The sequence below is a fragment of the Microplitis mediator genome, chromosome 7 (genome assembly GCF_029852145.1).
Source record: "Microplitis mediator isolate UGA2020A chromosome 7, iyMicMedi2.1, whole genome shotgun sequence".
Classification (NCBI taxonomy): Eukaryota; Metazoa; Arthropoda; class Insecta; order Hymenoptera; family Braconidae; genus Microplitis; species Microplitis mediator.
The window spans coordinates 22,466,934-22,494,535 of record NC_079975.1 but is presented as its reverse complement, the minus strand read 5'-3'; the positions used below and the strand labels follow the sequence as shown (position 1 = coordinate 22,494,535).

The 27,602-nt window shown below is 28.1% G+C and overlaps 5 protein-coding genes across 10 annotated transcripts; 3 read left to right on the top strand and 2 right to left on the bottom strand.

Moving 5' to 3' along the window:
* Positions 1-163: 163 nt before the first annotated feature.
* On the bottom strand, positions 164-7,385 carry LOC130671140 (TAF5-like RNA polymerase II p300/CBP-associated factor-associated factor 65 kDa subunit 5L). The gene is made up of 10 exons (XM_057474860.1): positions 7,098-7,385; positions 6,773-6,930; positions 5,165-5,504; positions 4,377-4,606; positions 4,067-4,249; positions 2,635-2,787; positions 2,416-2,563; positions 2,170-2,338; positions 1,899-2,082; positions 164-1,063 (listed from the first exon to the last, which is right to left on the bottom strand). The coding sequence occupies exons 1-10, from the start codon at positions 7,170-7,172 to the stop codon at positions 934-936; spliced, it is 1,770 nt and encodes a 589-aa protein (XP_057330843.1). The 5' UTR covers positions 7,173-7,385; the 3' UTR covers positions 164-933.
* A 1,014-nt stretch (positions 7,386-8,399) lies between these two features.
* LOC130671141 (TOM1-like protein 2) lies at positions 8,400-15,591 on the top strand. 2 transcript variants are annotated; one of them, XM_057474861.1, is made up of 9 exons: positions 8,400-8,649; positions 8,719-8,967; positions 10,848-11,017; positions 11,103-11,384; positions 11,512-12,127; positions 13,720-13,849; positions 14,049-14,175; positions 15,071-15,124; positions 15,283-15,591. In XM_057474861.1, the coding sequence occupies exons 2-9, from the start codon at positions 8,910-8,912 to the stop codon at positions 15,478-15,480; spliced, it is 1,635 nt and encodes a 544-aa protein (XP_057330844.1). In that variant the 5' UTR covers positions 8,400-8,649; positions 8,719-8,909; the 3' UTR covers positions 15,481-15,591. The 2 variants fall into 2 exon arrangements, with proteins under 2 accessions (XP_057330844.1, XP_057330845.1); XM_057474862.1 differs by lacking the exon at positions 15,071-15,124 and having other exon boundaries at positions 8,400-8,967.
* A 2,057-nt stretch (positions 15,592-17,648) lies between these two features.
* Positions 17,649-19,600, top strand: LOC130672384 (MAPK regulated corepressor interacting protein 2). Its single transcript, XM_057476937.1, has 6 exons — positions 17,649-17,974; positions 18,094-18,187; positions 18,258-18,376; positions 18,459-18,527; positions 19,048-19,101; positions 19,180-19,600. Exons 1-6 carry the CDS (start codon positions 17,923-17,925, stop codon positions 19,248-19,250), a joined length of 459 nt encoding a protein of 152 aa, XP_057332920.1. The 5' UTR covers positions 17,649-17,922; the 3' UTR covers positions 19,251-19,600.
* A 458-nt stretch (positions 19,601-20,058) lies between these two features.
* Positions 20,059-27,151, top strand: LOC130672380 (folliculin). Of its 5 annotated transcripts, none has more exons than XM_057476932.1 (5): positions 20,059-20,340; positions 20,579-20,645; positions 21,161-21,708; positions 22,865-22,970; positions 23,035-27,151. In XM_057476932.1, the coding sequence occupies exons 3-5, from the start codon at positions 21,395-21,397 to the stop codon at positions 24,139-24,141; spliced, it is 1,527 nt and encodes a 508-aa protein (XP_057332915.1). In that variant the 5' UTR covers positions 20,059-20,340; positions 20,579-20,645; positions 21,161-21,394; the 3' UTR covers positions 24,142-27,151. The 5 variants fall into 5 exon arrangements, with proteins under 5 accessions (XP_057332915.1, XP_057332914.1, XP_057332911.1 ...); XM_057476931.1 differs by having other exon boundaries at positions 20,059-20,454; XM_057476928.1 differs by lacking the exon at positions 20,579-20,645.
* LOC130672383 (receptor expression-enhancing protein 5-like) lies at positions 25,621-27,565 on the bottom strand. Its single transcript, XM_057476936.1, has 4 exons — positions 27,313-27,565; positions 26,917-27,149; positions 25,963-26,098; positions 25,621-25,882 (listed from the first exon to the last, which is right to left on the bottom strand). The coding sequence occupies exons 1-4, from the start codon at positions 27,437-27,439 to the stop codon at positions 25,833-25,835; spliced, it is 546 nt and encodes a 181-aa protein (XP_057332919.1). The 5' UTR covers positions 27,440-27,565; the 3' UTR covers positions 25,621-25,832.
* Between the last annotated feature and the right edge of the window lie 37 nt (positions 27,566-27,602).

The window sequence follows — 27,602 nt, the reverse complement described above, 5'->3', positions numbered from 1 at the left end:
ATCGTTGAAGATTTTATAAAAAAAAGATCAGATCTGCAGCCTTCCGTCGATCAATAAGCCTAGTATAGCACGGAACAGTAAGAACATATCAGAAGAAATTTTTTTTTTCAAAATTTCACAGTAGTGGTCTCCCTTAAATAAAATAAATAGAAGTGTTGGGAAAATGAAAATTTATTTGTTTCACACTGACCTTAATTATTATTAAAAAATAGTCAAATTTTTTATTTAAAAATACTATTTGCTATTAATATATTTTTATAGTAGTATTTAAAATAACAATTACAATTAATTATCATTAGCTGAACACAATTTGTGAGCTTAAAAAAAACTAATTATTCGATTATAAATACTGCGATTTTTAACAGCCAGCACAGTTTTGAAAGGACAAATTAATGACCTTTCATTATTGAGTATCTTAATTAATAATAATAATAAAATTATAAACTAAAGGTAGAAAATTTTAATTATTTTTATATCGGTTGAAGACTTTGATCATCACCTCGTAATTAATAGTGTACTTTGTTACAAATTAATACAAATAAAAACGCCGAAAAATTTTAACAAACAATAAAAAAAAAGCTCAAAATAAACTTTTATATATCGTTATTACTTAAAACAATTAATTTACGTTGTGTCTAAAGATACAGAAAAAAACCTGTGTTCGGAATAGCCGAGAGTGTGGCACGTTATCGTGCCGCCTACTTATCCCTTGTTCTATTCTATCTATTTCTGTACACTTATCCACGTCGATTAATTTAATTAATAAAAAAATTTTCAAGTTAATTATTGACGTTAAACGGTTTACTGTTAGTAAAAAAAAAATCAGATGAGTAATTAGTAAAAAAAAGAAGAACAAAATTGATTATCGCGAGTTAAAATTTTCCGGCGTTTTTTAGAGAGACTTCTTTCAGAAAAAAATATTAAGTTAACTTTTTACGCAGTAACGACGCACATGGGCGAATTATTTCTAGGGTTGAATTTTAGTGTCAGAATGGCTTCAATGCTCGGTTTTAATACTTGTACAGCTGGAATTTCCATTTCAGATGTTGATTGTACTGGAATACTGTAAAAAAAAATTTATACAGTTTTTTATTTAGTTTTTAATGAAAAAAACGGAAAAACGGTTAATTCTGCGGGCTGACTCCTAAACTTCCTGCTGGTTTCTGAGATACAAAAAAAAGAGGACATTTTTGTGATTTTTTTTTTCAGAGTACCTTCGTTATTAAAATTCTTAAAGTTTGTGACTTTGTTAAGCATCACTCCAAGAATATTCTGATAAATTTTCATAAAAAAATATTCAAAAATAAGCTAGTGGTAGTGGGGAGAGACGAGTCACTAAAAAAAAAGTCTCCCTGCCATAGGCAGGATAACTCATGACTGCTTCTTCTGAAATCAAAAAACCAAAAAGATTTCTTTAGTACATAAGTTTATCTTGGATTTGAACGAAGGAATAAACAAAATATTCATTTTTGAATTTTCGGTAAAGGTGCAATCAAAAAACTCTGATTTTTACCAAAAATTCTTCCTTTTGTTTAATTAAAAAATAAGTAGTTATTAAAAAAAAAATCCTTCGTTCAAATTCAAGATAAACTTATGTACTAAAGAAATCTTTTTGGTTTTTTGATTTCAGATGAGGTAGTCGTAAGTTATCCTGCCTACGGCATGGAGACTTCTTTTTTGAGGTGACTCGTCTCTCCCCACTACCACTGGCTTATTTCTCAATATTTTTTCCTGAAAATTTATCAGAATATTCTTGGAATTATGCTCAATAATGTCACAAATTGTAAGAATTTTAATAACGAAGGTACTCTGAAAAAAAATCACAAAAATATCCTTTTTTTTTTTGTATTTCAAACCCTTTTCCCCCCTAAATAAAATAAATAAAATCAATTACACACCTGATACCATTTTTGGTGGCTATTTTAGCGGACCATAATCTAACAGTACCACCCATGTCCCCACTGGTAATAAACTGACCATCAGCACTCCAGTCTAAATTCATTATCGTCGACTCATGACCTTTCAATTCATTTACAAGTCCATCTGTCGCCAAATCCCAGATCAACACATTTTTATCATCACCTAAATAAATTACATCATCAATTATCCTTTCCTTCATAATTGAATAATAAAAATTCTAAATCATTAGTATCATTCATTTTTATTTACCAGCACCGGCGAGGTATTTTCCATCAGGACTAAATGCTAAACTGTAAATCGTTGACTGGACACCTGGATAAGTTCTCAAAGCTTCGCCATTTTCTTTGCTCCATAATTTAACCGATTTGTCTGCGGAACCGGTCGCTAAATAATTTCCATTTGGATGAAATTTAATTGACTGTAAATTAAAAAATTATTTTATATAATAATGATAACAATTAGCATTAATACATACAGTTTTTTTTAATTACTTACATTGACATCCATATAATGACCCGCGAATATACGAACTGGAGATTTTCTATCCAGTGTCCACAATTTAGCAGTACGATCATGGGAGCCTGTTACAATATACGCGTCATCTAAACTCATGTCCATGCACCAAATTGGATAATTGTGTCCACTAAAAATAAAGAAATTACTTTATTAATTGCAGTTATGATTAATTATCAAGTAATAAAGGTAAATAATTACGTGTAAGTTCCAATACAACTGTAATCCTGCATACTCCAGGCTTTCAAATCATTATCACTTGACACTGAGAGAAGGATTTCAGTGTCGCTTGTAAATCTGACGTCATGTACAATATCTGTGTGACCTCGTAACACAATAGCACCCGACGATTCGCTAAACAAATGGATAAATAATAAATAAGTTAATTGTTTATAGAATTGAATTAGTATATTGTGTGACGAGAGATGAAACAAAACGATTTCAGACCAGGGTGAAGTTGGCTGACATCACCCGGTCTAAAATTCTATTTCATTCTGAGTTACACACTAGTTTTTCATGATTGCCTGCATTGGAACAAAGTTTCAGTGTCAGCAGTCAGTCAGAGACAAGTTAATTTAAGACCGATGGTGTCATCAATCATTAGCGTAAGCGTAAATTGTCATTTTTAATTTATGACTAGGGTGGCACTGTCGTTTTTAGAATCACCGTTCAGAATTTAATGGAATTCGACATATTGCTAGATAATGATAAGAAAAAGATCCAATTCAATTTTTGAAGAGCTACAGAGAACCAGTAAAATTTTTATTTTCATAGATTTAATATTGAGGTACAAGAGAAATCACAGGTTTCATCGAATGTATTTTTTCTCTGTAGCTCTTCAAAAATTTAATTGGATCTTTTTCTTATCATAGTCTGCTAATATGTCGATTTTCATTAAATTCTGAACGGTAATTCTAAAACCGACAGTACTACTTTAAGCAGAAAAAATAAATATTGTTTGTCATTCACACTAATTTTTATAAAACTTAATCACAAAGACATAACTGTCAATTACATAAATAAAATTAGTGATCTGAAATGACTAATAAACAAATGACGAGTATCAGAACTGAAATAAAGAGTGGAATTGGCTTTCGCACGGAAAAGAGAGCAATGGAAAAATTACAGTTTTCAGTGCAAAAACAGGGCCCACGTTGAAAAAACTTAAAGTATTATAGTTTGCACTGTAATAATCGAGGCTACTTCTTGTAATAAAGTAATTACAATCATAGAAATCAAATTCAACAGTTTCTAATGTATTTTTAGTTTAATGAAACTTTATTATGAATAAAACGCTATCAAGGACTGAAAAAAGTCTTATATGAAACTGTAATAATTGCTAAATAATTGCTGCGTCTCAGAAATAGTGTAATTTTTACAGTTTCGAAGTAGAGAGACTTTGCTGATATTTAAAAATGTAATTTTTCCACTATTATTTTTTCTATGCAGCGGGCAGAAATATTATTTGTTTCTGTCCTCTGAGTGAAAGCATTCGCGATTTACGCATACGCTAATATTTCTCCGCAGCATTGAGCTGAAATTAACTTGTTTCGATTGCCTATACAGACTGAAACTTGAAATTTCGATGATGGTATCATTTATAAATAATAAATAATTAAAGAAATAAACGTACACTTCAACACGATTATCATGAATATTATAGTCTATTTCATTTTCATTGCGTGTTTTTTTTGGCGGAGGTCCTGGTTGTGGTATCATTAATCTCGTACTTCCCATTGGCCATATTCTGACAGTATGGCTATTAAATCCTACTGCAAATTTATCCATTTTATTGGGTATCGTTGCGCAGCTCGCACTGTAAGTAAATAATTAAACTCATTATTAATAAACAATAAAAATTAATTTCATAGGGCCCATTTTACCCCAGATATTTAGTTCCCTTTCCGGCTTTTAGTGATTGAAAAATAAATAAAAATACTTACTCTTCAATTGCATTTTTAATTCTGAATATTCTCAAGGGTTTGTATGGATTATTATTTAACCCACGTATTACTTCCAACAATTCTCTCATTTCTCTGTCAGCCCCAGTACCAGACGTTTGTTCCATATGCCCGTTGATACTAATGTCTCCAAATCTTGTTCTGTCGTCAGTTTCATCTTCTTCAACTACATTTTCTACCTTTATATTAATTTTCACATGTATATTTATAATCTACAAATAAAAAAATTAATTAGACTTCATCTAGAATTTCTGAGCCCAGACACGAGAAATAAAAAATTTGGAGATTTAAAAAAAAACCGAACTGGAAATTTTTAATTCGCATTAAAATAAACAAATTTTTCAGTTTTTGAAAAAAAAAAAATCAAAACCCAAGCCCGTGTAAAAAAATTAATTCCATAAATATTCAAAACTGAACTAAATTTGAAATGTTTCTTTGGAACTTGAAAAAAAATTAAACAGCAAAAGAAATTTTGAATTTCTCGACCTCATTTATGACGAGTTCTGATAAAAGTAAAAAATTGTCTATTATTTTTTTCTTTTGTTTTAAAACCCGCGAATTTTCAAATTCAATATTTTTTAAATTCAAAAATTATCAACTCAAAATTCAGAATTATCTCAAATTTGGAAGTTCACTGCTACGAAAATTTTGGAATGAATTTTTTCTCACAGGACAACTCGGATGGATGGCATCCTACTTTTTTTGGACTAGTCTAAAAAATGAACATCAACAAGCGAACAAAATAATTAATAATAAAAAAAAACTAGTACCTGCATAATAATAACGTGTCCATGTTTAGCAAGATACTTTTGCAATGCATTGTGGGCTTCATCAGACATGTCAACCCGATACTTCCTCATTTTAAACGCATTGACAGTTGGCTTCGACTCGGCGTCTTGGATTGAAAACACGCATGACAATTCATCAAGAAAATTTTTCTCAGTACACGATAAAAAATCATTACGATTACTATTGAAAAATTCAATTGCTGCCTGTAAATTTCCTGCATTAAGCATTTCTAAATACATATGACAGAAAATTGGATACAGGAGACTCATTAAATCTTCTTTTACTGTTTCATCGTGAATTAAATCAATCCATGCTCGTAATCTATAATTATTATTATTATTATTATTATTAATAATTAAAGTAATTATTTCATGATACCAGCATTAAAACTTTAAGTTTCAGTGTCTGTATAGGCAATCGAAACATGTTAATTTCAGCTCAATGCTGCGGAGAAATATTAGCGTATGCGTAAATCGCGAATACCTTCAATCAGAGGACAGAAACAAATAATATTTCTGCCCACTGCATGGAAAAAATAATAGTGGAAAAATTACAGTTTTAAATATCAGCAGTCTCTCTACTTCGAAACTGTAAAAATTACAATATTTCTGAGACGCAGCAATTATTTAGCAATTATTACAGTTTCATATAAGACTTTTTTCAGTCCTTGATAGCGTTTCATTCATAATAAAGTTTCATTAAACTAAAAATACATTAGAAACTGTTGAATTTGGTTTCTATGATTGTAATTACTTTATTACAAGAAGTAGCCTCGATTATTACAGTGCAAACTATAATACTTTAAGTTTTTTCAACGAGGGCCCTGTTTTTGCACTAAAAACTGTAATTTTTTCACTGCTCTCTTTTCCGTGTGAAAGCCAATTCCACTCTTTATTTCAGCTCTGATACTCGCCATTTGTTTATTAGTAATTTCAGATCACTAATTTAATTATGTAATTGACAGTTATGACTTTGTGATTAAGTTTTATAAAAATTAGTGTGAATGACAAACAATATTTATTTTTTCTGCTTAAAGTAGTACTGTCGGTTTTAGAATTACCGTTCAGAATTTAATGAAAATCGACATATTAGCAAACAATGATAAGAAAAAGATCCAATTAAATTTTTGAAGAGCTACAGAGAAAAAATAAATTCGATGAAACCTGTGATTTCTCATGTACCTCAATGTTAAATCTATGAAAATAAATATTTTACTGGTTCTCTGTAGCTCTTCAAAAATTGAATTGGATCTTTTTCTTATCATTATCTAGCAATATGTCGAATTTCATTAAATTCTGAACGGTGATTCTAAAAACGACAGTGCCACCCTAATCATAAACTGAAAATGACAATTTACGCTTACGCTAATGATTGATGACACCATCGGTCTTAAATTAACTTGTCTCTGACTGACTGCTGACACTGAAACTTTGTTCCAATGCAGGTAATCATGAAAAACTAGTGTGTAACTCAGAATGAAACAGAATTTTAGACCGGGTGATGTCAGCCAACTTCACCCTGGTCTGAAATCGTTTTGTTTCATCCCTTATCACACAATATACTATTCATTTAAATAATGATATAAATACTTTTTGTATGCTTGATCAGCAGCAGTAACATCATTTGTGATGGCGCTAAAAATAATTGAATTTTTAGTTGAAGTTGCGGACTCGGCCATTTCACGTAATAATAATTCTTCACCTGTGATTGTTTTATTACGATCTGGTTTATTACATATATCGATATCCTGAATCAAAATAAATACACTAATTAATCAATAAGGGAATTAATGAACTAAATAAAATAACATAGAGGTAAACAAATAATGCAAATGTGAAGGAGGTTAACTTTCTGTTGTTTATTAATTGTCATATATTTATAAGTATTAATCAAATAAATAATATTATCAATTACCTGATAGCCACGACGTTTCAAATACGATTCAACAGTTGCATTGATGATATCAATTTTTGAACGTTTCATTTTCATCAGATCACGTGTGTTATGTTTTGTTTACAATTTTGAACAATACATTGACCGAACGGAATCAGAGGATTTACTTTTTTTGTTTTTTTTTAAATATTTTATTATTATTATTTTTTTTTGTTCGTATGGAAATATCTTTTGATTGTTAATTTAATCATCAGATGACAGCAGTAGCTTGCAGATTGCAGTCAAAGCTCCCAATTACCATTTACCCAAAGTGACTTACAGCTAAAATGGCTATGAGCGGTAGTGATATCTACCGGGATGACAAAAAGCAAATGGAACATATACATGATACTGAAGTTAGCCGACGTCTAATATTTTGATTTTTTTTTAAACAATAAATTATAAAAAAACAAATAATTCAAAAAATTGCACCCATAGTTTTTTAAATTTTCTGCATGTGCATATTTTTAGTCTTTACGTTTTTTAATTGATTTGTTTGAAAAAAAATTTCTAAATTGTCAATTGTCTGTTAACTTACTGATCACAATATATATATCCTAAAAAAAAGTGATTGTGAATGTTGCAGACATCAGACAAATTTAAAATTATTAATAAATAGTCAATAATTGGTAAAATTAAATTTTGAAAAATGCGCATTTAAAAAATTTTGAAATTAATGAGTGCATTTTTTATAAAAATCATTTTTTAAATTATTCGTAATTTTAAATTTGTCTGATGTCTGCTACATTCACACTCATGCAGACATCGAACAATTTTAAAATTATAAATAATTAAAAAAATAAAATTTACAAAAATGTACTTATTAATTTTTAAATTTTTGAAATGCGCATTTTTTTTAAATTTAATTTTATTAATTATTTACTCTATTTATTTAAAATTTAAAATTTGTCTGATTTCTGCTCCATTCACACTCGTAATGTAGCAGCCATCAGACAAATTTAAAATTATAAATAAATCGAGTAAATAATTAATAAAATTAAATTTAAAAAGAAATGCGTTTTTACAAAATTTTGAAATTAATGAGTGCATTTTTTATAAATATCATTTTTTAAATTATTTATAATTTTAAATTTATTTGACGTCTGCTACATTCACGTTCATAAAAAAAAAAAATAATAATAACAACAAAAATAAATAATACCATTTCCGCGTTCTCTAGTTTCTCAAGTCTCGTTTTCATGATTCACAAATGTCAAATCGTAATCGTTATCGTTGCTCTTGATAACTTGTATTGTATTGTGTTGTGGTAATGATGTGACGTGACGTGATATTTTACATCGCAACAGACGTCTAATGCACTCTTCATAATTTATAAAAATATAAAACCTGCCGACCGTTAATAATTTTTTAAATTTAATATAAACTTATTTATTATCCCGCAAATAATCACTCGGTTACTAAAACTTTTATCATAAATAATAATAATAATAATAATAATAATAATTAATGAACAGTATTGATACCAATTGTTAGTGTCTAGATTTAATAGTAAAAAAAAAAAAGTGGAACACGGGTGTGTAAAAAATGCGCAAGTAAATTTAAATAAAAAATAATTTAATTTATTTGACAATTGACATTTCAGAGTAACGAATTTATAAATCGTCGTGTCGTGGACGTAGACGATCTTAAAAACCACATGAGTCATATTATTAAAGTTAATTTATTCATATCAGTATCATAATACTGTAAATATATCATCTAACTGGATTACTTATTTTAAATTAATTATCAGTATTTAAAATAAATCAGTGTCATATTACACGATAATTCAAGATGTCGTTTTTTGGAGTAAACGTTAATCCATTTTCAACTCCTGTTGGTCAAAAAATAGGTGGGTAAAAAAAATGACCGGGTCTGTATATGCATATTGCGCATTTTTATTGTTTTAGATTATATATACATGGATGTATATGTATATGTGTATGTATATAAGGTATATATGAGAACAAGGTGGGACACGTTAATTTAATCAACGTTGAGTCAAGTCAATACTTATTTTTTTTTTAATATTTACTTATATTATCAAGCCTATCTTTCATATTTCGTAATTTATACTCTTTATTAAATGAATTTTTATTTATTCCTTTGTTCAAGAAAAAATAAAATGATTATTGGGAAGAAGAAATGAATTTTTTGAGGCAAGAAATATTTTGCATAGGAATTGTAAACAAAAATTTTATTAGGACTAGAAAACCTTTTTCTTGCTTAGGAAAATTTTTTCTTACGTCAAGAAATTTTATATTTTTAATTTATAATGAAAAAGAATTCTTAGATCGAGTAAAAATTTGTTTTTACCCTAAGAAAATTTCTTTTTGCTCCAATAAATGTCATGTTTTCAATTTATGATGAAAAAAAATTCTTGGATTGAGTAAAAATTTTTATCTTGCCCTAAGAAAATTTTTTCTTATCCCAATAAATTATGAGTGTGAATGTAGCAGACATCAGACAAATTTAAAATTATAAATATATAGAGAAAATAATTTAAAAAACGAGCAACCTGCAGTCACTACATGACTGCCCAAATATAACTACTAAATTTATAAAATACGCAGAAAAAAGGATTTTTTGCCGCAACAAAATTTTGATTTGCACCAACAAATTTTATGCATTATCAATTAAATACAAAAATTGTCTTGGGGTGAGAAAAGATTTTTTTGGTCAAGAAATAATTCCTTGCACCGAGTAATTTTTTCTAGTTCTAAATAAATTTTTGTTTTCAATTCACAATGCAAAAAATTTATTGGGGTAAGTAAAAATTTTCTTTAGGCGAGTAAAGATTTTTTGTGTCAATGAATCCCTTTTTTTTTTCAATGTACACTTTTTTGGCTTTGAGAAGTTTCCTAAAACCAAAAGGGAGTATAAAAATCTGTCATTTTGGAATAAGTAACGCGATATAAATAATATAGCTATATATTCAGTGACATTCAGTCATATTTAGTGACAGAATAATTAAAGTATTAATTTATTTAAAGAAAATAAATACGATCGTCTTTTTTCTCGCGTAATTTAAATGTAATTCGAATGATATAGATTAATCTATTTATCTCAATACTTGGCAATTAAAAAAAGTTTGAAGGATGAAAAGGCACAAATTCAAGTCAAGACCTATCTAATGATACCAATTTCAATAACATTAACTAATTCTATCATATAGATATGGCGGGAACAAAATTTTCCTTATTCTCTTAATAATATTTATAAAAAATGCACTTATTAATTTTCAAATTTTTTAAATGCGCATTTTTTAAAAATTTTATTTGATTAATTATTTACTCTATTTATTAATAATTTTAATTTTGTCTGATGTCTGCTACGTTACTAGTGTGAATGTAGCAGACATGAGACAAATTTAAAATTATAAATAAATAGAGTAAATAATTTCAAAAAAATATTTATAAAAAATGCACGTATTAATTTTCAAATTTTTAAAACGCGCATTTTTTAAGAAATTCATTTTATTTATTAGTTACTCTATTCATTAATAATTTTAATTTTGTCTGATGTCTGCTACATTCACACTCATAATAAATTTCACGTTTTCAATTTATAATGCAAAAAATTATTAGATCGCGTAAAAATTTTTCTTACCCCAATAAATTTCATATTTTCAATATACAATCAAAAAAAATAATTAGATCAAGTAAAACATTTCTGTGCCAATAAATTATTCGTTTCTATGTCTGCATTAAATCTATTATTTTTATTTTTCAGAGCAAGCTACAGACGGTAGTTTACCCAGTGAAAACTGGGCTCTCAATATGGAAATATGTGATATTATAAATGAAACTGAAGATGGTCCAAGAGATGCAATTAAAGCCATTAAAAAACGTCTTGGTCAGGCTGCCGGAAAAAATTATACTGTCGTTTTATATACACTTACTGTTAGTAAATTACTATCAATTATTATTATTTTTCCTTTTTTATAAGTACGAATTTTACTCCAATGGCAATCATAATTTTTTTTAGGTACTAGAAACATGCGTTAAAAATTGCGGAAAACGTTTTCACACTTTAGCTTGTTCACGTGAATTTATATTAGAACTTGTAAAGATGATCGGACCGAAAAATGAACCGCCGACAGCTGTTCAGGAAAAAGTATTGAGTTTAATACAGACATGGGCTGATACTTTTCGTCATCAACCTCATACTCAAGGTGTTGTGCAAGTGTACCAGGAACTTAAGGCCAAAGGAATGCAGTTTCCAATGACTGATTTAGATGCCATGGCTCCTATTATTACACCAGAGCGGGTAATTAATATCAAATTTAATAACAATAATTATATAACACATATATATGTTGTATAAAAATTATTTTATTAAATAAAAAAAATAATTAGCGCCTACCCGTTATTAATTACTGAATTATTATTTATAGAGTGTACCGGAAGTTACGAGTAGTCCTAGTCTTGTCCAAGGAAATGAACGTGTCAGTGTTGGTGGATGTGACGTAACATCTGTAGCACAACACCAGCCAGTACCACAAGTTCAGGCATCATTACAGCCGGTTCAATTGTCAGATCAATTGGTGTCAAAGTTACGCAGCGAACTTGAAGTTGTTCAGGGCAACATGCGTGTACTCGCTGAAATGTTGCACTTTTTTACAAACCCCGATCAGCAGCAACAGAAAAACAGCCAGCAGACAGTGGAAACTCGTCCAGATCCCGCAGATTTGGAACTGATGCATCAACTTTATTCAACTTGCAAAGCAATGCAGGAACGAGTTGTTGATTTAATTGGTCGGCTTGTTGACGATGAAATGACTGCTGAGTTGTTGCGTATTAACGATGAACTAAATAATTTGTTTTTGAGATATTCACGTTATACTAAAAATAAAACTGTACCAGCAGCAAGTGCAATACTTGCTCAAACGTTAGGACATCCGGCAGATAATCAACTGGCACACAGTGCGTCAGCTAAACGACCAGAGCAATCATTAATTGATCTTGATGAGGATTCAATACAAGCACTTGAGGGTGCAGTTGCTGATATCGGTATTTAATTACTTAGATTTTTTTAGTTCATTTCATATAAATCTATCGGTTCCATGACAACTGATCCCCGGCAAGTGATAAGATGATAATTTATCCCACTGACAATTTCATAAAATTATTAATTACTATGATATGAGATTAAAATTCACTGTTATAAATATTAAAAAGTTAAATTATGTAAATTAGATGTTGATAAAAATTAATTAACGATCAATTGTCGATGGGATCAATTGACGGCACACTAAATCTATCTATTGCATTTGTGTCCTCATGGTAGAATTTTCAAATAATTTCGCCATAGGCTATCATCATTCATCGAGTAGGTTTCAAAAATATCATTGGTTCAAAAGCTTACATGTGTGTATATTAGACTGGGCCAAAAAAATCGACTATTTTTTTTTAACGATACTGTGAAAATATTATTTGGGATGAAGGGGTTATTGAAGTCGTTTTGACTCAATTTCAACCTTGAATAACTTTTAAAGGAGTGAATTTAGCGAAAATTGTTAAGAGACTTTTCTTGTGGAGCATTCAATTTTCTTTGAGAATATTCATTGGCTTGTTTTCGAAAACTGATTTTTACATTAATTACAAAATTTCAAAGTTGAACAATCAAATTGTAAAATCATACCAATGTTCAAGGCATGATTATAAGCAAACGGTTCATCTGATGAAAAATTTTAATCAGACCTTTTTTGTAGAGCATTCAATTTCCTACAAGAAATTTATTCAAGTCTATTTTGTTTATCTCGATTGTTTGAGAGTTATGAGACAAAAACCCGCTCATTCAAAAAAAAATCAAAAATTACGATGATACACCGCAAAATATTAAGGGCTTAAATTTGCACGATAATTTTTTTTGGTCATCATGATAAATATTTTCACAGTATCGTTAAAAAAAAAAAAATAGTCGAATTTTTTGGCCAAGTCTAATGTATATGTAATGGGTATCATTACGACGATAGCGCCTAGAATTCTAAACTAATCTCAATGAAACGGCACACTTATTCTATGAATGACTAGCTCAGTTAAGTTCAAAGACGAGCAAATTCGGTAAATTAGTTTAGAAATGGCGGCGATTTTCAATTTTCAAATTTACGAAAAACGCTACTTCCGCCGGTTTTTTCTTAAATAACTTTTTAACGAAACCGTGTTGCCTTATTCGGTAAAAAAATTTCATAGCCGATAAAAAAAAGTATGATTTACTTTTTTTGTTTTTTATTTTACGATAATTTATCGAATTTTAATAAAGATTCAAAGTTAGATGATTAATTTTAGAGTTATTGTAAAAATGTCATTATTATATTTTTCAAAGTTTTTTCGGATGATTTTGAAATTTTATACTTATTTTTTAGGTGATTATCGATCAAATTAAAAATTTAAAAAATCGGTTGAGTTTTTAAGAAAAGGCGGCAATTTAAATTTTAAAATTATTTTATTTCTGGCGGTTTTCGAGCTCGAAATCAATTTTTAATTTTATTTTATTTTGAAATTTTAAAATAAAGAAATAATGAGAAATTATTCTTCATTCCGGATGTCGAATGGCATTTTTTTAAAATAAATAATTATTTATTTAATTAATTAATTAATAGGAATTTCTGATACTGATGGTCGAAACAAAGGAGTGCCTTCTAAAAATAAACGAGAAGATTTATTAGAGAGTGATGAGTTTGATATGTTTGCCCAGTCCCGTAACGCAACTTATGAGTCAACAAAAAATGCGTAAGCTATCAAATTTAATATCAATTACAAAAAATATATAAACGATAAATTTAATTATAGATCACAATAAAATTTATTTAGAGCACCGATAAGTTATCGCTTTAAATTTCACTAGAAATTATTTAAAAAAAAAAAATATTGATATAAAAATTAATGAATTTACTTATTAATTTATAAATTTTATTGTATTATATATCAGCGGAAGTAAATATGAAGATAATCTAGAAGATTTAAGTGGCAATGGAAGTCTTAGCTCAGCGATTCTAAGTCGCGGTTCCAGTATAACTCAACCGACGGCTATCGGTCCTGCAACCGGGAAAATTCCGGTATGTAATATATTTTCCTTGTTTATATTTTATCTAAATATATTATTATTATTATTTGATAATTTCAATTGCTCACTGTATGTCGCTTTTTATTTGCCACAATAACTTATTTCAGAGGGAAAAGGGCCTGAAATACAAAAAAAAATTGCATGTTTTTGTAATTTTTTTTTTTAGAGTAACTTCTTTATTCAAATTCTCAAAATTTGTGAAATTATTAAGCATCATTCCAAAAATATTCTGCTAAATTTTTATAAAAAAATATTGAAAAATAAGCCAGTAGTAGTGGGGAGAGACGAATCACTAAAAAAAAGTCACCATGCCGTAGGCAGGATAACTCATGACTGCTTCATCTGAAATCAAAAAACCAAAAAGATTTCTTTAGTACATAAGTTTATCTTGGATTTGAACGAAGGAATTTTTTTTTCAACAACTACTTATTTTTTAATTAAACAAAAGGAAGAATTTTTGGGAAAAATCAGAGTTTTTTGATTGCACCTTTACCAAACATTCAAAAATGAATATTTTGTTTATTCCTTCGTTCAAATCCAAGATAAACTTATGTACTAAAGAAATCTTTTTGGTTTTTTGATTTCAGATGAGGCAGTCATGAACTATCCTGCCTACCGCATAGAAACTTTTTTTTACGTGACTCGTCTCTCCCCACTACCACTGGCTTATTTTTAAATATTTTTTTACAAAAATTTAGCAGAATATTTTTGGAATGATGCTTAATAATGTCACAAATTTTAAGAATTTTAACAACGAAGGTACTCTGAAAAAAAAATCACAATCCTTTCCCCTCAATATTAAAATAAGTTATTTCACAATGTTAGTTATTTGTTAAAATTATAATTTTATGTTGATTGTTTTTGTTATTATTTTTATGAACGCTTAGTCAAATCGAGAATCTGATTTCAACGAAATGGCAGCGTGGCTTGATGAGAGTACGGTACGTGGATGTTTTTTTTTTTTAAAAACTGCTTTTGTTGCAATCGTTCTATCGTTTTATTTCACATGATTTTATTTTATCCACAAAGTTTATTTTTTACAAGACCGTAAACTTGATTTTTTTCTAGTAATCTAATTATATCTTAATTCTATCCATAGGCTCCCAAAGAACAGGGTGACCAAGAGTCATTAACATCATCGGAATTTGAAAGATTTTTAGCAGAACGTGCTGCTGCTGCAGAAGCTTTGCCTAATTTACCAACAGTTACCACCGCACCAAGTACCACAACATCAGGAACTACTAATATTCCGCGGCAAATAAATAAAGATCAAGATAAATCACTATTTGCACTCTGAATTGATAACCACTACTATTATTATTTAAATTATTACTCGTGATATCTAATTGAAATATTAATTTACATCAACATAATCTTTAAATAAATAATAATTACAAGATAACAATCGGAGATCGCTGCTTTTGCTTACAAGTACTTATTAATTATTCGATTAATTATACATAAAAAATAATTAAATTAAATTACTGAGCTGTAAATGTAATTTACTATAAAAAAAAAATTTTCATTAGACGCTCGTACTGTATGTCGTCATACTAATAGATATAAATAATCATTTAATCGCACTGGAAAAAAATAATTATAAATTTTTAGATCGAAAATTATTGTATTCCTATATAAGAGTAGACTATTATTGTTTATGTGCTTTACTGTATATAAAGAAATATCACTTGTACTTTCTATGGCCCAACTAAAACATTTATTAATTATAGTATATTTAATCTATTAAATAATATATGTATATGTATATATATATACATAATAAATATTGTCATATGGTATAATGTTATCTATGTTTAAATATTGCGTAATTATTGATGGAAAAAAATATATTCATAAATCTATATACAATATATCATAAATTTGTTTGTTATTTGATCCTTTTGAGGGCATTCTCAGACGGTGTCTTACATTTTTTTAAATATTCAATGACAACTGTCGTGACCGGATTCAAATTTTATTTATTAATTTTAAAAAAGTACAGCATTAATTGGAAAAAGGAAAATCGATTAAAAAAAAAATTACTATTATTATTAATTAGAAGTTGAACGAAGTCTGGTAAATAAATATGAGTGTGAATGTAGTAGGCGAGACGATGAATTTTTAATAAATAGATGAGTGAATTAAAATGAAAAAATGCGCGTACGGATTTTGAATTTTATTATTTTTACTCTACTTGTATTTTGTTCATTTATTGTAAAATTTGAAAAATTTACAATTGTCTGCTACATTCACACTCGTAAATAAATTTAAGCCTAAAAAATTTGAGATTTAGAATTAGAACTTTGACATTAAGATTTTACTGAAATTTATTTTTAAAATTTTGTTCAACTTCTAATTGATAATGAATGTAAAAATTTTTTTTTAATATATCTACGAAATTCTAACAACTTTGTCTTTTTTTAAGGGGGGAAAGGGGTCTGAGATACAAAAAAAGAGGATATTTTTGTGATTTTTTTTTCGAGGTACCATCGTTATTAAACTTCTTAAAATGTGTGACATTATTAAGGATCATTCCAAGAATATTCTGCTAAATTTTCGTAAAAAAATATTGAAAAATAAGCCAGTGGTAGTGGGGAGAGACGAGTCACTAAAAAAGTCTCCATGCCGTAGGCAGGATAACTCATGACTGCTTCATCTGAAATCAAAAAACCAAAAAGATTTCTTCAGTACATAAGTTTATCTTAGATTTGAACGAAGGATTTTTTTTTCAATAACTACTTATTTTTTAATTAAACAAAAGGAAGAATTTTTGGGAAAAATCAGAGTTTTTTGATTGCACCTTTACCAAAAATTCAAAAATGAATATTTTGTTTATTCCTTCGTTCAAATCCAAGATAAACTTATGTACTAAAGAAATCTTTTTGGTTTTTTGATTTCAGATGAGGCAGTCATGAGTTATCCTGCCTACGGCATGGAGACTTTTTTTAGCGACTCGTCTCTCCCCACTACCACTGGCTTATTTTTTCATATTTTTTTATGAAAATTTCACAGAATATTCTTGGAATGATGCTTAATGATCTCACAAATTTTAAGAATTTTAATAGAACGTACTCTGAAAAAAAAATCACAAAAATCTCCTCTTTTTTTTGTATCCATTCCCTTTCTCCCTTAAATTAATTAATAAAATTTTCCCGCAATCATGACAGTCCAACTTTCACTAAAAATTAAAAAAAACCATGAGATGTCTGCATTCTTCCCATTTTAAATTTCGCGCCAAAAATTCAAACATCAGCGCCAGTGAATATATGTTCTCATACATATGCTACATATAAATACAGCACATATACACCACAAAAAACTACACACTCACAGCAATCGAAGCGATCAAACAGTAAACCAATGAAAGAACGAGATTCAGTTGCTCATAATCATCTATTGGATAATTCAGTTTGATAGCGCGCGTGTGTTTTTTAAGGCGGTATGTTATATATATTTAGTATATACAGTTTAGACACCCAAAGTCATGAGACTCTAGTAGAATTGAGTTTAGTGTCGACTGTCGGTGTGTGAGAAAGAGAGAGAGATTGTACGTAACACATTGCTCCGTATTGCACATGGGGTTTACTGCCACGACCTGTACGGCTACACGTTCAAAGATCAAACTTCCAGACTAAAGGGAAATAAAATTATCATTTTCATGTTTTACAATCACATTATTTTAAAATAACATTAAATTAACAGCAAGTGTTAAGTATTATTAAATAATCTGTTTTAAAAAATGTATACGGTGTCGAAAGGACCAAGTAAAATTGTTGCGAAAACTCGCCGAGGTAAAATTAATACTGTCCTCGTGTTAAGATATTCAAGTTCAAAGTTTAATATTATTATATTTATTTAAATACCCAACTGTATTGTCATATATATTTATAAATAATAATAATTATTTTAGGAATAAGTCAAAACCTTGACAGATTAGATACGTTGAGAGATTTGACGAGAAAATCGGATCCTACTGAAAAAGAATGCGATGATGAAACCGACCGGTATAATTTTATAATATTATAAATATTTGTTTATTTATAAATTAATATATTATTTAATATTATTTTTAAGTCATGCGCCAAAGCCCGTTTTCAATGTTAATGGAAAATCTAAAATTTCTTCACAAAGACATAGGATGCAGGAGGTCATTACTCCTCAACACGAGGAACTCATTAAATTTGTATACGAATGTGAGTATATGTGATAAAATATATAAATAATTAATAGAATATAGGAAATTTATTATTTTTAATTAATTAATTATTTATTTAGCATGGAGTCAGGTAGGCAGCTGTACAGGAAACGGAGTTTCTGAAGACTCACATGATTCTGAAAGAGGAGGTAAAATTTTTTTTTAGATTTTATTTAAAATAAAAAAAATTATTGAGGGAATTAACAGATTTAAGAAAATTCATAAATTTAAAAAAATGCGCGTATTAGTTTTTTAATTATCTATTCAAAAATTTTTTAAATTCAAAATTGCGAGCCAAATTTACGCTCAGAAAAATTAATTTCCTTTTTTCACGAGTGAATGCAGCAGACAAACAAATTTAAAATTATAAATAAATAGAGTAAATAATTAGTAAAATTAAAATTAAAAAATCTGTAAGTACATTTTTTGTAAATATTTTTTTAAAAATTATTTACTCTGTTTATTTATAATTTTAAATTTGTCTGACGTCTGCTACATTCTCTCTCGTTACTGAAATTATCCAACAAAACTTTTTGATTTTTTTAAAAGCGATAAATTATAATAAAATTGCACCTATAGTTTTTTAAATTTTTTACATGTGGATATTTTCAGTTTTTTTCGTAATTCATTTGTTCTAAAAAAATAATTAATAAGTTTTTTGTTTTCTAGATTTAATCACGTCTTTGTATTACAACGATGGTGAACCAAATGACGTTCTTCAAGGTAAAGATAATGTTATTAATAAGCACAAAATAGTTATGTAATGATAAATAGCAGTGAATATATTAAATTTCATTTCAGATTTCAAACCATTCGACCTGGAGTCATGGTGGGGAAAAAGATTGTTCAATAACATCACAAAATCTCTTTAAAAAAACCATATTTATAAAGAGAAAGAGCTAAAGTTTTTTTAAATGTGCATATTAACTTTTAACTAACGTATAATTAAATAAAAAAAAAGTAATGCTAGTATAAAAATAAATAAAACAAGTCCCGTGCTTGGGACAAATATCGCGGTGAAATGAACATTGCTCGATTATGTACAATATCCCGAATGATAATTAAGCCCAAAGTGTTTTTTAGATGATATATATCACTGCTGTTATTAGTATGGTTATTATTAATGATGTTATTTGTTAATGCAACGATTTATTGAAGGGAGAGACAAAGATTGTTGATGATTTTATGAAATTAAATTAGTGTACATATGCGTTTAAAAAAAATACGTAAAATTGTTTTGCAAGAGTGAAAGAAAGTGTGAGAGAGAGAATGATATAAATATAAATGAACTTTTCTATTAAAAAATAATAATAATAATCTACTCTCGCACACCAATAGAATATTTAACGATTTATTTAGTGTATCTTTGTAGACTGATATTTTTTAAGATTGTTATATGTTCATTTAAAGAGGCTCTGTAATCATTTATTAATTAATGAATGAATGAAAAAATAGTTTATAATATTAATAATAAATCATTTGTTTACAGAGATTTATTTCCATCGCGATTTGTAGTCCATTTTATTGTAGTGCAATAGTTTATTATTATATTGTTTAGCCGAATTCGGCTGAAAACAAATCAATTGTTACTGATATGAGTATAAATATATCTTTGTATACCACTCAATATATGTATCATTTATTTGGTTTTTTTTTATTTTTGTACTATATATATTTTACTTTAAATTACTCCCGCTGATAATGTTATTGCAGTAATTAATTAACGGCATTGGCTAGTTTTGGTCAGTGACAATCAGCACTGACCTATAGAACTCAACTATCAGCTGAGTTTTATTACGCAATCATACGACAGACCAACGGCCGTGAAGAGGGAAAGGATTGAAAAACAAGTAGATATTTAATCAAATTTCTTAGGTTATGTTTTGAAAAAATTTTATGGAGTTATAAATAAGGGAAAAAATTATTTTTTAATGATATTTTGGGCTGTGAGTTTGGAGAAAGGTAACAAAATTTTTATATATATGTTGTTTTAAAAGTGACATTCGGAAACGATGAGTGTGAATGGAGCTGACAACTGTCATTTTTTTTATTTTTGAGTTAATGAATGAATAAAATGTAAGTAGAGCAAAAATTTGAAAATGTGTATTTTGAAAATTTAAAAATTAGTACACGGATTTTTTTTAATTTCGTTATTTTAATTTATTTATTTAAATTTTATAAGTTGTCTCATATTTGTTAGATTCATACTCGAATGAATGTAGCAGACAACTGTCAATTTTTTAAATCTTCGAATAAATAAATAAAATGTAAGTAGAATAAAAATTCGAAAATTGAAAAATTAGTGTGCACATTTTTTTAAAATTCAATATTTTAATTCATTTATTAGACAATTTATTTATTTGAATTTTATAAATTGTCTCATGTCTGTTACATCCACATTTATTTTGAAATTAATGTGAATGTAGCAGACAACTGTCAATTTTTGAATAAATAAATAAAATGTAAATAGAATAAAAATTTTAAAATGCGTATTTTGAAAATTGAAAATTCAGTACGCGCATTTTTTTAAATTTCATTATTTTAAATGATTGTAAATATATCAGACATTTGTCAGTTGTTATAATTTTGTAACAAATGTAAAAAATGTAAATCGAATGAAAATAAATAAATGCGCATTTGTAGAATTTAAAAATCAGTATGCGCATTTTTTAAAATTGTTTAATTCGTTTATTTCTAATCTGAAATTTGTCTCTTATCTGTTACATTCACAGTAATTTTGAAACACTGTACCGATGAATTTGAATTTTTTCGTTTTTTTCAGTTGCTGATCTGTTATAAGATTAATTTTTGACCAAGTATATTTTTGGTAAATGATCAACAAAAAGAAACAAAGTCTGTACATAATAATTATAATTAGTAATGAATATATATAATAAAATTGTGATAAATAAAAATGATGTGATAAGAAAAAACGTGTCGTGCTAAAAGTTTGATACATATGAATATTTTATTATATATGTGTATATAATAATATATTTTTATATTTGCTATAAAAATGAATGCAGTCATAGCAATGTGTACTTTTTGCGAAATTCACGGCCCGAGAGTGATATTTACAACTCAAACATTTCGTACTTTTGAAGAAAAAGAATCAAATAAAAAACTTAAATTTTATGGACCCAAAGAAGTGATGGAGCAAAGTTACAATTTTTCAATGTCTGATGATGCTCGCGTTGAATGTGACGGATGCCGTAGTATTGGAAATGTTAAATATTTAAGTAACGAACATGAAAGTAGAACATCATTTCTGTCAGCACGTCAACCGCTTACTGAAGATATCAAAAATTTGCTGGGACATGCGTGTATAAGGTGAGTAATTATTGTGCAATTGGTAATTAATTGTGATGCTGAAAGTCGTCGACATCTGACAATTAAAGTTTTTAAGGGGGAAAGGGATCTGAGATACAAAAAAAAAAAGGATATTTTTGTGTTTTTTTTTTCAGTGTAACTTCGTTATTAAAATTATTAAAATTTGTGACATTATTAAGCATCAGTCCAAGAATATTCTACTAAATTTTCATAAAAAAATATTGAAAAATAAGCCAGTGGTAGTGGGGAGAGACGAGTCACGTCAAACAAAAGTCTCCATGCCGTAGGCAGGCTAACTATTGACTGCTTCACCTGAAATCAAAAAACCAAAAAGATTTCTTTAGTACATAAGTTTATCTTGGATTTGAACGAAGGAATAAACAAAATATTCATTTTTTAATTTTTGGTAAAGGTGCAATCAAAAAACTCTGATTTTTGCCAAAAATTCTTCCTTTTGTTTAATTAAAAAATAAGTAGTTATTGAAAAAAAATATCCTTCGTTCAAATCTAAGATAAACTTATGTACTAAAGAAATCTTTTTGGTTGTTTGATTCCAGATAAGGCAATCATGAGTTATCCTGCCTGCGGCATGGAGACTTTTTTTGAAGTGACTCGTCTCTCCCCACTACCATTTGCTTATTTTTCTATATTTTTTTATGAAAATTTCAGAGAATATTCTTGTAATGATCCTTAATAATTCCACAAATTTTAATAATTTTAATAATGAAGGTACTCTGAAAAAAAAATCACAAAAATATTATATTTTTTTTGTATCTCAGACCCCTGTCCTCCTTGAGTGTGAATGCAGCAGATGAGATAACGTATAATTTATAAATAAACGAACTAAACAATTAAAAAAATGCACATACCGGTGTTTGAATTCTATGAATGTGCATTTTTTTATTTTTAAATTACAATAATTTTTTAATCACCAACTCAATTGTCATCAGAAACTTTTTCCCATGCAGTTTTTTAAATTTTCACCTGTCAGTATTTACTTTGATTATTAAAAATAAATAAATTTTTTACCTACTGCTACTTTCAGCATCATAATTAAATATTTAATTACTTACCATAAAAATTATTTGCGAAATAAATAATTAATGTCTAAGACAATTCATGGAATTGTATCTATGGAGTTTTGTCTTGGCCTTAGGAGTTTGAGCTGTGAGTTACATTTTGGCAAAGACGGCATCTGTTACTTCGGTGACGAAAGTCGAGGGCATGTTTTGAGTCACGCGTTCACATTAAAGGACACCCAGGTAATTTTTAATTAATTAATTAATTTTTTTTCCAATAATTACTATTATCATTTTCATTTTTCAGGCACGTGGAATAAGACGGTCTTGTAGTTTGATCGTATTCATGAAAGACAAGCAATTTTTGCTCAACATGTGGCCTTTTTTTGTTGATAATCTCAAGCAAATAATACGCGAGCTTCAGGATTTCGCAGAGCGTAAATACAATACGGATGAGGCTGAAAATCCACAGCGTGCTGCTCGTTTATCATCAGCCAGTGATGGATCCAGTGAAAATCGTAATACATCCAAAGTAATACCGCGAAGTCTTTGTGAAATAACCAATGAAAAGCACGTATTTGTCCGCATCCACATGTGGTTTGTTTGGATACTGAGTGCTGGTGCAAGACATCTAGTTGAAATCTGTCCCATTTCAAATGATCTACTTGAATCTCCACTTACTTATAATTATTTAGCACGTGATCTACAAAGTAAAATTGGACGTACCACCGAAGGTTCAACATCTGCCTTCTTAATTAGCTATCAAGATTTCAAAGAAAGTCCCGAGTTTACAGAAATATCGAAAAAAAAATTAGCAACTTCTATTCTCCGTAATATTAAATCGTACATTAGTAAAGAACAATTTCGACAGTTACTGTACTCTAGTTTAACGGGGATTCAAATTCTTGTCAGAGGTCCTGCTGACAAAACACTTGAAGCTCTTTATGCATTAAGTTCACTGGTACCACGCGCTTGCCGAAGAATAAAAATATATAACAATGAATATACTGATATAAATGATTGTAATTTTTTAGGAATCGATTCATCAGCAGCTGTACCAGTTTGTTGTTCGAATGTCTGTAGACTAGATATTGTTTCTAATGACCATCGATTGGCATCTGATACTAAGGCATATGTCGTAAAATGGTCGGGAGTGTTACCAAACAAATTACCGACCCTTGTTCTTAAATTTGAAAAGTACTTAGATAATGATAAACTCGATGATGTTGTTTTGAAAGCGCAATTCATGGCTTTGCAAGAAGAATGGGCGAATATTGCTAAAATAGTCCATACGATGCGTGGTAATGGTCATCGTAATGATCTTACTGGTTTGATTGTTAGTTTAGGGGCTGGACTACATGACTATTCGTTATTAGATTCCTGGTCAATGGGTTTACCTTCGAATCCCGCTTAGTAAATAAAATATCGGATAGTGCAATACCGCGTGACTTCAAAAATAGCAAAAATGAGATTTGATGTTTACAGTGTGTAGATTTTTTTTGCATAGTACAGATTATTATTAAAAATAAAAAATTATTTTTCAACTTTAATTAATATTTTGATGTACATTTTTTATTCAGTGAGGCTGTACTGCTTTTATAGAAGTCAAATTGTCAGCAAATTTCGGTAATTTAAATTGTCAAATTACTGTCAATTGAAAGCGAAAGTGGCTATTGGGGATAATATTGAAGTAAAGTTATTAATTTTTTAGTTGTTATTACAAAATGCGCGATGATATGAACAACTTGATAAGTCACAGTATCAATAAATTATTTCTCTTAATAAATGTGATAATTTTAAGGGTATTCATTACCGTATTACAATTTCATTAATTAAAAACCAATTAAAACTTTAAATGAAAAAGGAAAAATTTTCCCGATATAAAATTTTTAAAAAATTACTTAGTTATCAATTAGAAGAAACGAAATTTTTTGAATAAATTTTAGCCCACAAAATTTAAAAATTCAAATTATAAAATTGACATGAACATTTTACTGAAATTTATTCAACAAATTTCGCTTAACTTCCAATTGATATCAACTGTAACTAATTTTTTATGATACTGAAATTAGCCGACGTCTAATAATTTTTGGATTTAAAAAAAAAGATAAATTAAGAAAAAAAAAATATTTAAAAAAATTGCACTTGTAGGCTTTTAAATTTTCTACATGTGCATATTTTTAGTTTTTTTTTTCTTCAAATTTAATTGTTCAAAAAAAAATCAAAAAATTTTTAATTGTCTGCTAACTTCAGGATCGTAATTTTTTTTAAATCAATTGATAAAATTTTGACAATTGAGTCATAAAAAATTATAAAAAGTGTCAGGCACTGTCTGAGAATGGCCTAAAAATCATTAACTCAACCTAAATAATCATCTTTATCTAAATACGAGCCTTTTTTAAATATTTAAATTACAGTCGAACTCCATTAACTCGGAACTGCCCCTGAATCTTGACCCCTACTACGAGTTACGCTGTCCCCCTTCCCATGTTATACATTTGTACATCTGCATATATTTATCTATGTATCATTCATGTGGATGTAAGAGCGCATGCGTATAGTTAACTTTTTAAAAAAGAAGGGGTATCCGTTAACTAGGAAATTTCAAGAACTTTCCGCCCTTCCGTAGACTAACTGTCCGAGTTAATGGAGTTCGACTTTACTACACTTACATGAACAATTACATAATCTTTGGTTGGAGATTTTCCAATATTTAGTTATTTTTATTCCCGTAAAATTACGTTTTTAGTTATGCGGTTTTGACAACGGAAGTTACGCGGTATTGCAGAATCACCGACGATGTATTATTTCCATTAATTACATACGGTTGTGTATTAATTATTTCTGATATTAATAAACTATTTATTTAATGTATAATAAAAGTACTTATATGTTTTATTATATTTTTATTTATTACATTACTTAAGAATTTATACCCGCAAACAATTAAAAAAAATTTGTGCACTGGAAAATGGAATTTAATGACAGACTATCAAAGTCCGTATTATAAATAAATAATCAATACTTAATATTCTTAATAACACAAAAAATTTATCTAACCCGATGTAATCAAGACAAAAAAACTAGCTAATAATTACTCATATCTTATTCCGATTTGAATGAATCTCGTATTACGTCTGATGTTACTTTAGCAGCTGTAATTAATTATAATTATTTAATTATTTATTTATTATTAAATATTATAATTTATTATAAAAATATCATTATTATTTACCAGCATCACGAGCTTTTGATACGAGACTATCAACTTCCGGTTGATACTTAATGAATTTTGGTCTGATAAAACGATGGTAAAGAACGATGGATCCGTTGTATTCCAGTGGAACCATCAACCAAATGTAGAAAATACACTAAAAATAAAATTTTAAATTTTTGAATTCAAATTTGAAAAAATATATATACTCTGGTAGCCACACTTTCTTTTCAAAAACTTTCTCTTCAATGTTTTCGGTCAAGTTCTGATATTTAAAGTTTTTTCTAATATGAGAACAATATGAACTATAAGTTGACATAAATTTACAGCCATTATAGGACTGCGTTGATTCAAAAAATTGTCTTTAAGTCGCAGAAAAAAAACTTTAAGAGCAAATGAACTGACAATTAGATGCTAATTAACAATTTTCGGTTTTTTTTTTTTCAAAAAAAATATGCGCATGTAGAAAATTTAAAAAGTTACAGGTGCAATTTTTAAATAAAATTTTTTTTTATAATTTATCGCTTTTAAAAAAATTCAAAAATTATTAGACGTCTGCTATCAGTATCATTAAGAGCAAAAGTTAATTTTAATGACAGAAAGTTGCGATAAAAAACTAGAATGAGCAAAATTTATTACAAGTAACCGTCAATTATTTGCACCATCAAGTTTTTGTAGTCAACTTGACATTTATTTCAGTCGTAGAATTCCATTTTGGGATAAAAATTATGAGTGTAAATGTAGCAGACAAATTTTTTAATTACAAATAAAAAAATGTAAATAATTAAAATTTGAAAAAATGCACGTACTGAATTTTGAATTTTCTAAACATGCATTTTTTTATTTTTAATTTATAACCATTTTTAATTATTATTTAAAAGTTTAAAAAATTGTCAAATGTCCGGTAATTTTACTATAATTCAAAAATGGCTATCAGAGTATTCGTATAAATGTTAATTAAATCCTGATAGAGACCTTGAAAAGCCAATAAACCGGGAACCAGCAGACAATATACTCGGAAAAAAATTCAATGATAGTAAAGACAGCGAAAACAACCCAGTAAGTCAACCATTTAGTGTCATCTTCTTTGCTTCGTGACTCAAGTGCTTTCATAGAACAATATGCAGGATAAACAAACCCAATTATATTACAAACAAGCTGCTGTCCGACTCCAATAACGAGATACAGAGCTAGGAAGCCTACGAAACCTGTTGATAAATTAGTCATATAATTAATATTTACTATTTAAAACAAATTACAAATTAAAAATTTAAATAATTTTTTGTTTTCAAACATATATGATTATGAGTAATGGCGATTGTTTTATATAATTTAAATAAATGAAATTTAAAAAAATATAACCTTACTGACCTAGAAAGATATAAAGCCGATCGATGCCAGTTTTTGCCTCTGCCATAGCAAATAATTTAGTCCATGGCTTTGTTTCGTCTTTCAAAGCTTTTTCGATGCTTTCTTTTACAGCTACGACCCGTGCCATCGTTTGATTTTTATTTAAATTTATTTATAAAATATTATTTGCTAATTTAATATATATGTAATTTAATTATGTATACTAATTGTACAACTTTTTTTTTTATTGCTTTGCCTTGAACGCTCGGTTCGTTCAAATTACGAAAATATGACAGTAGCGTTGCCACGCG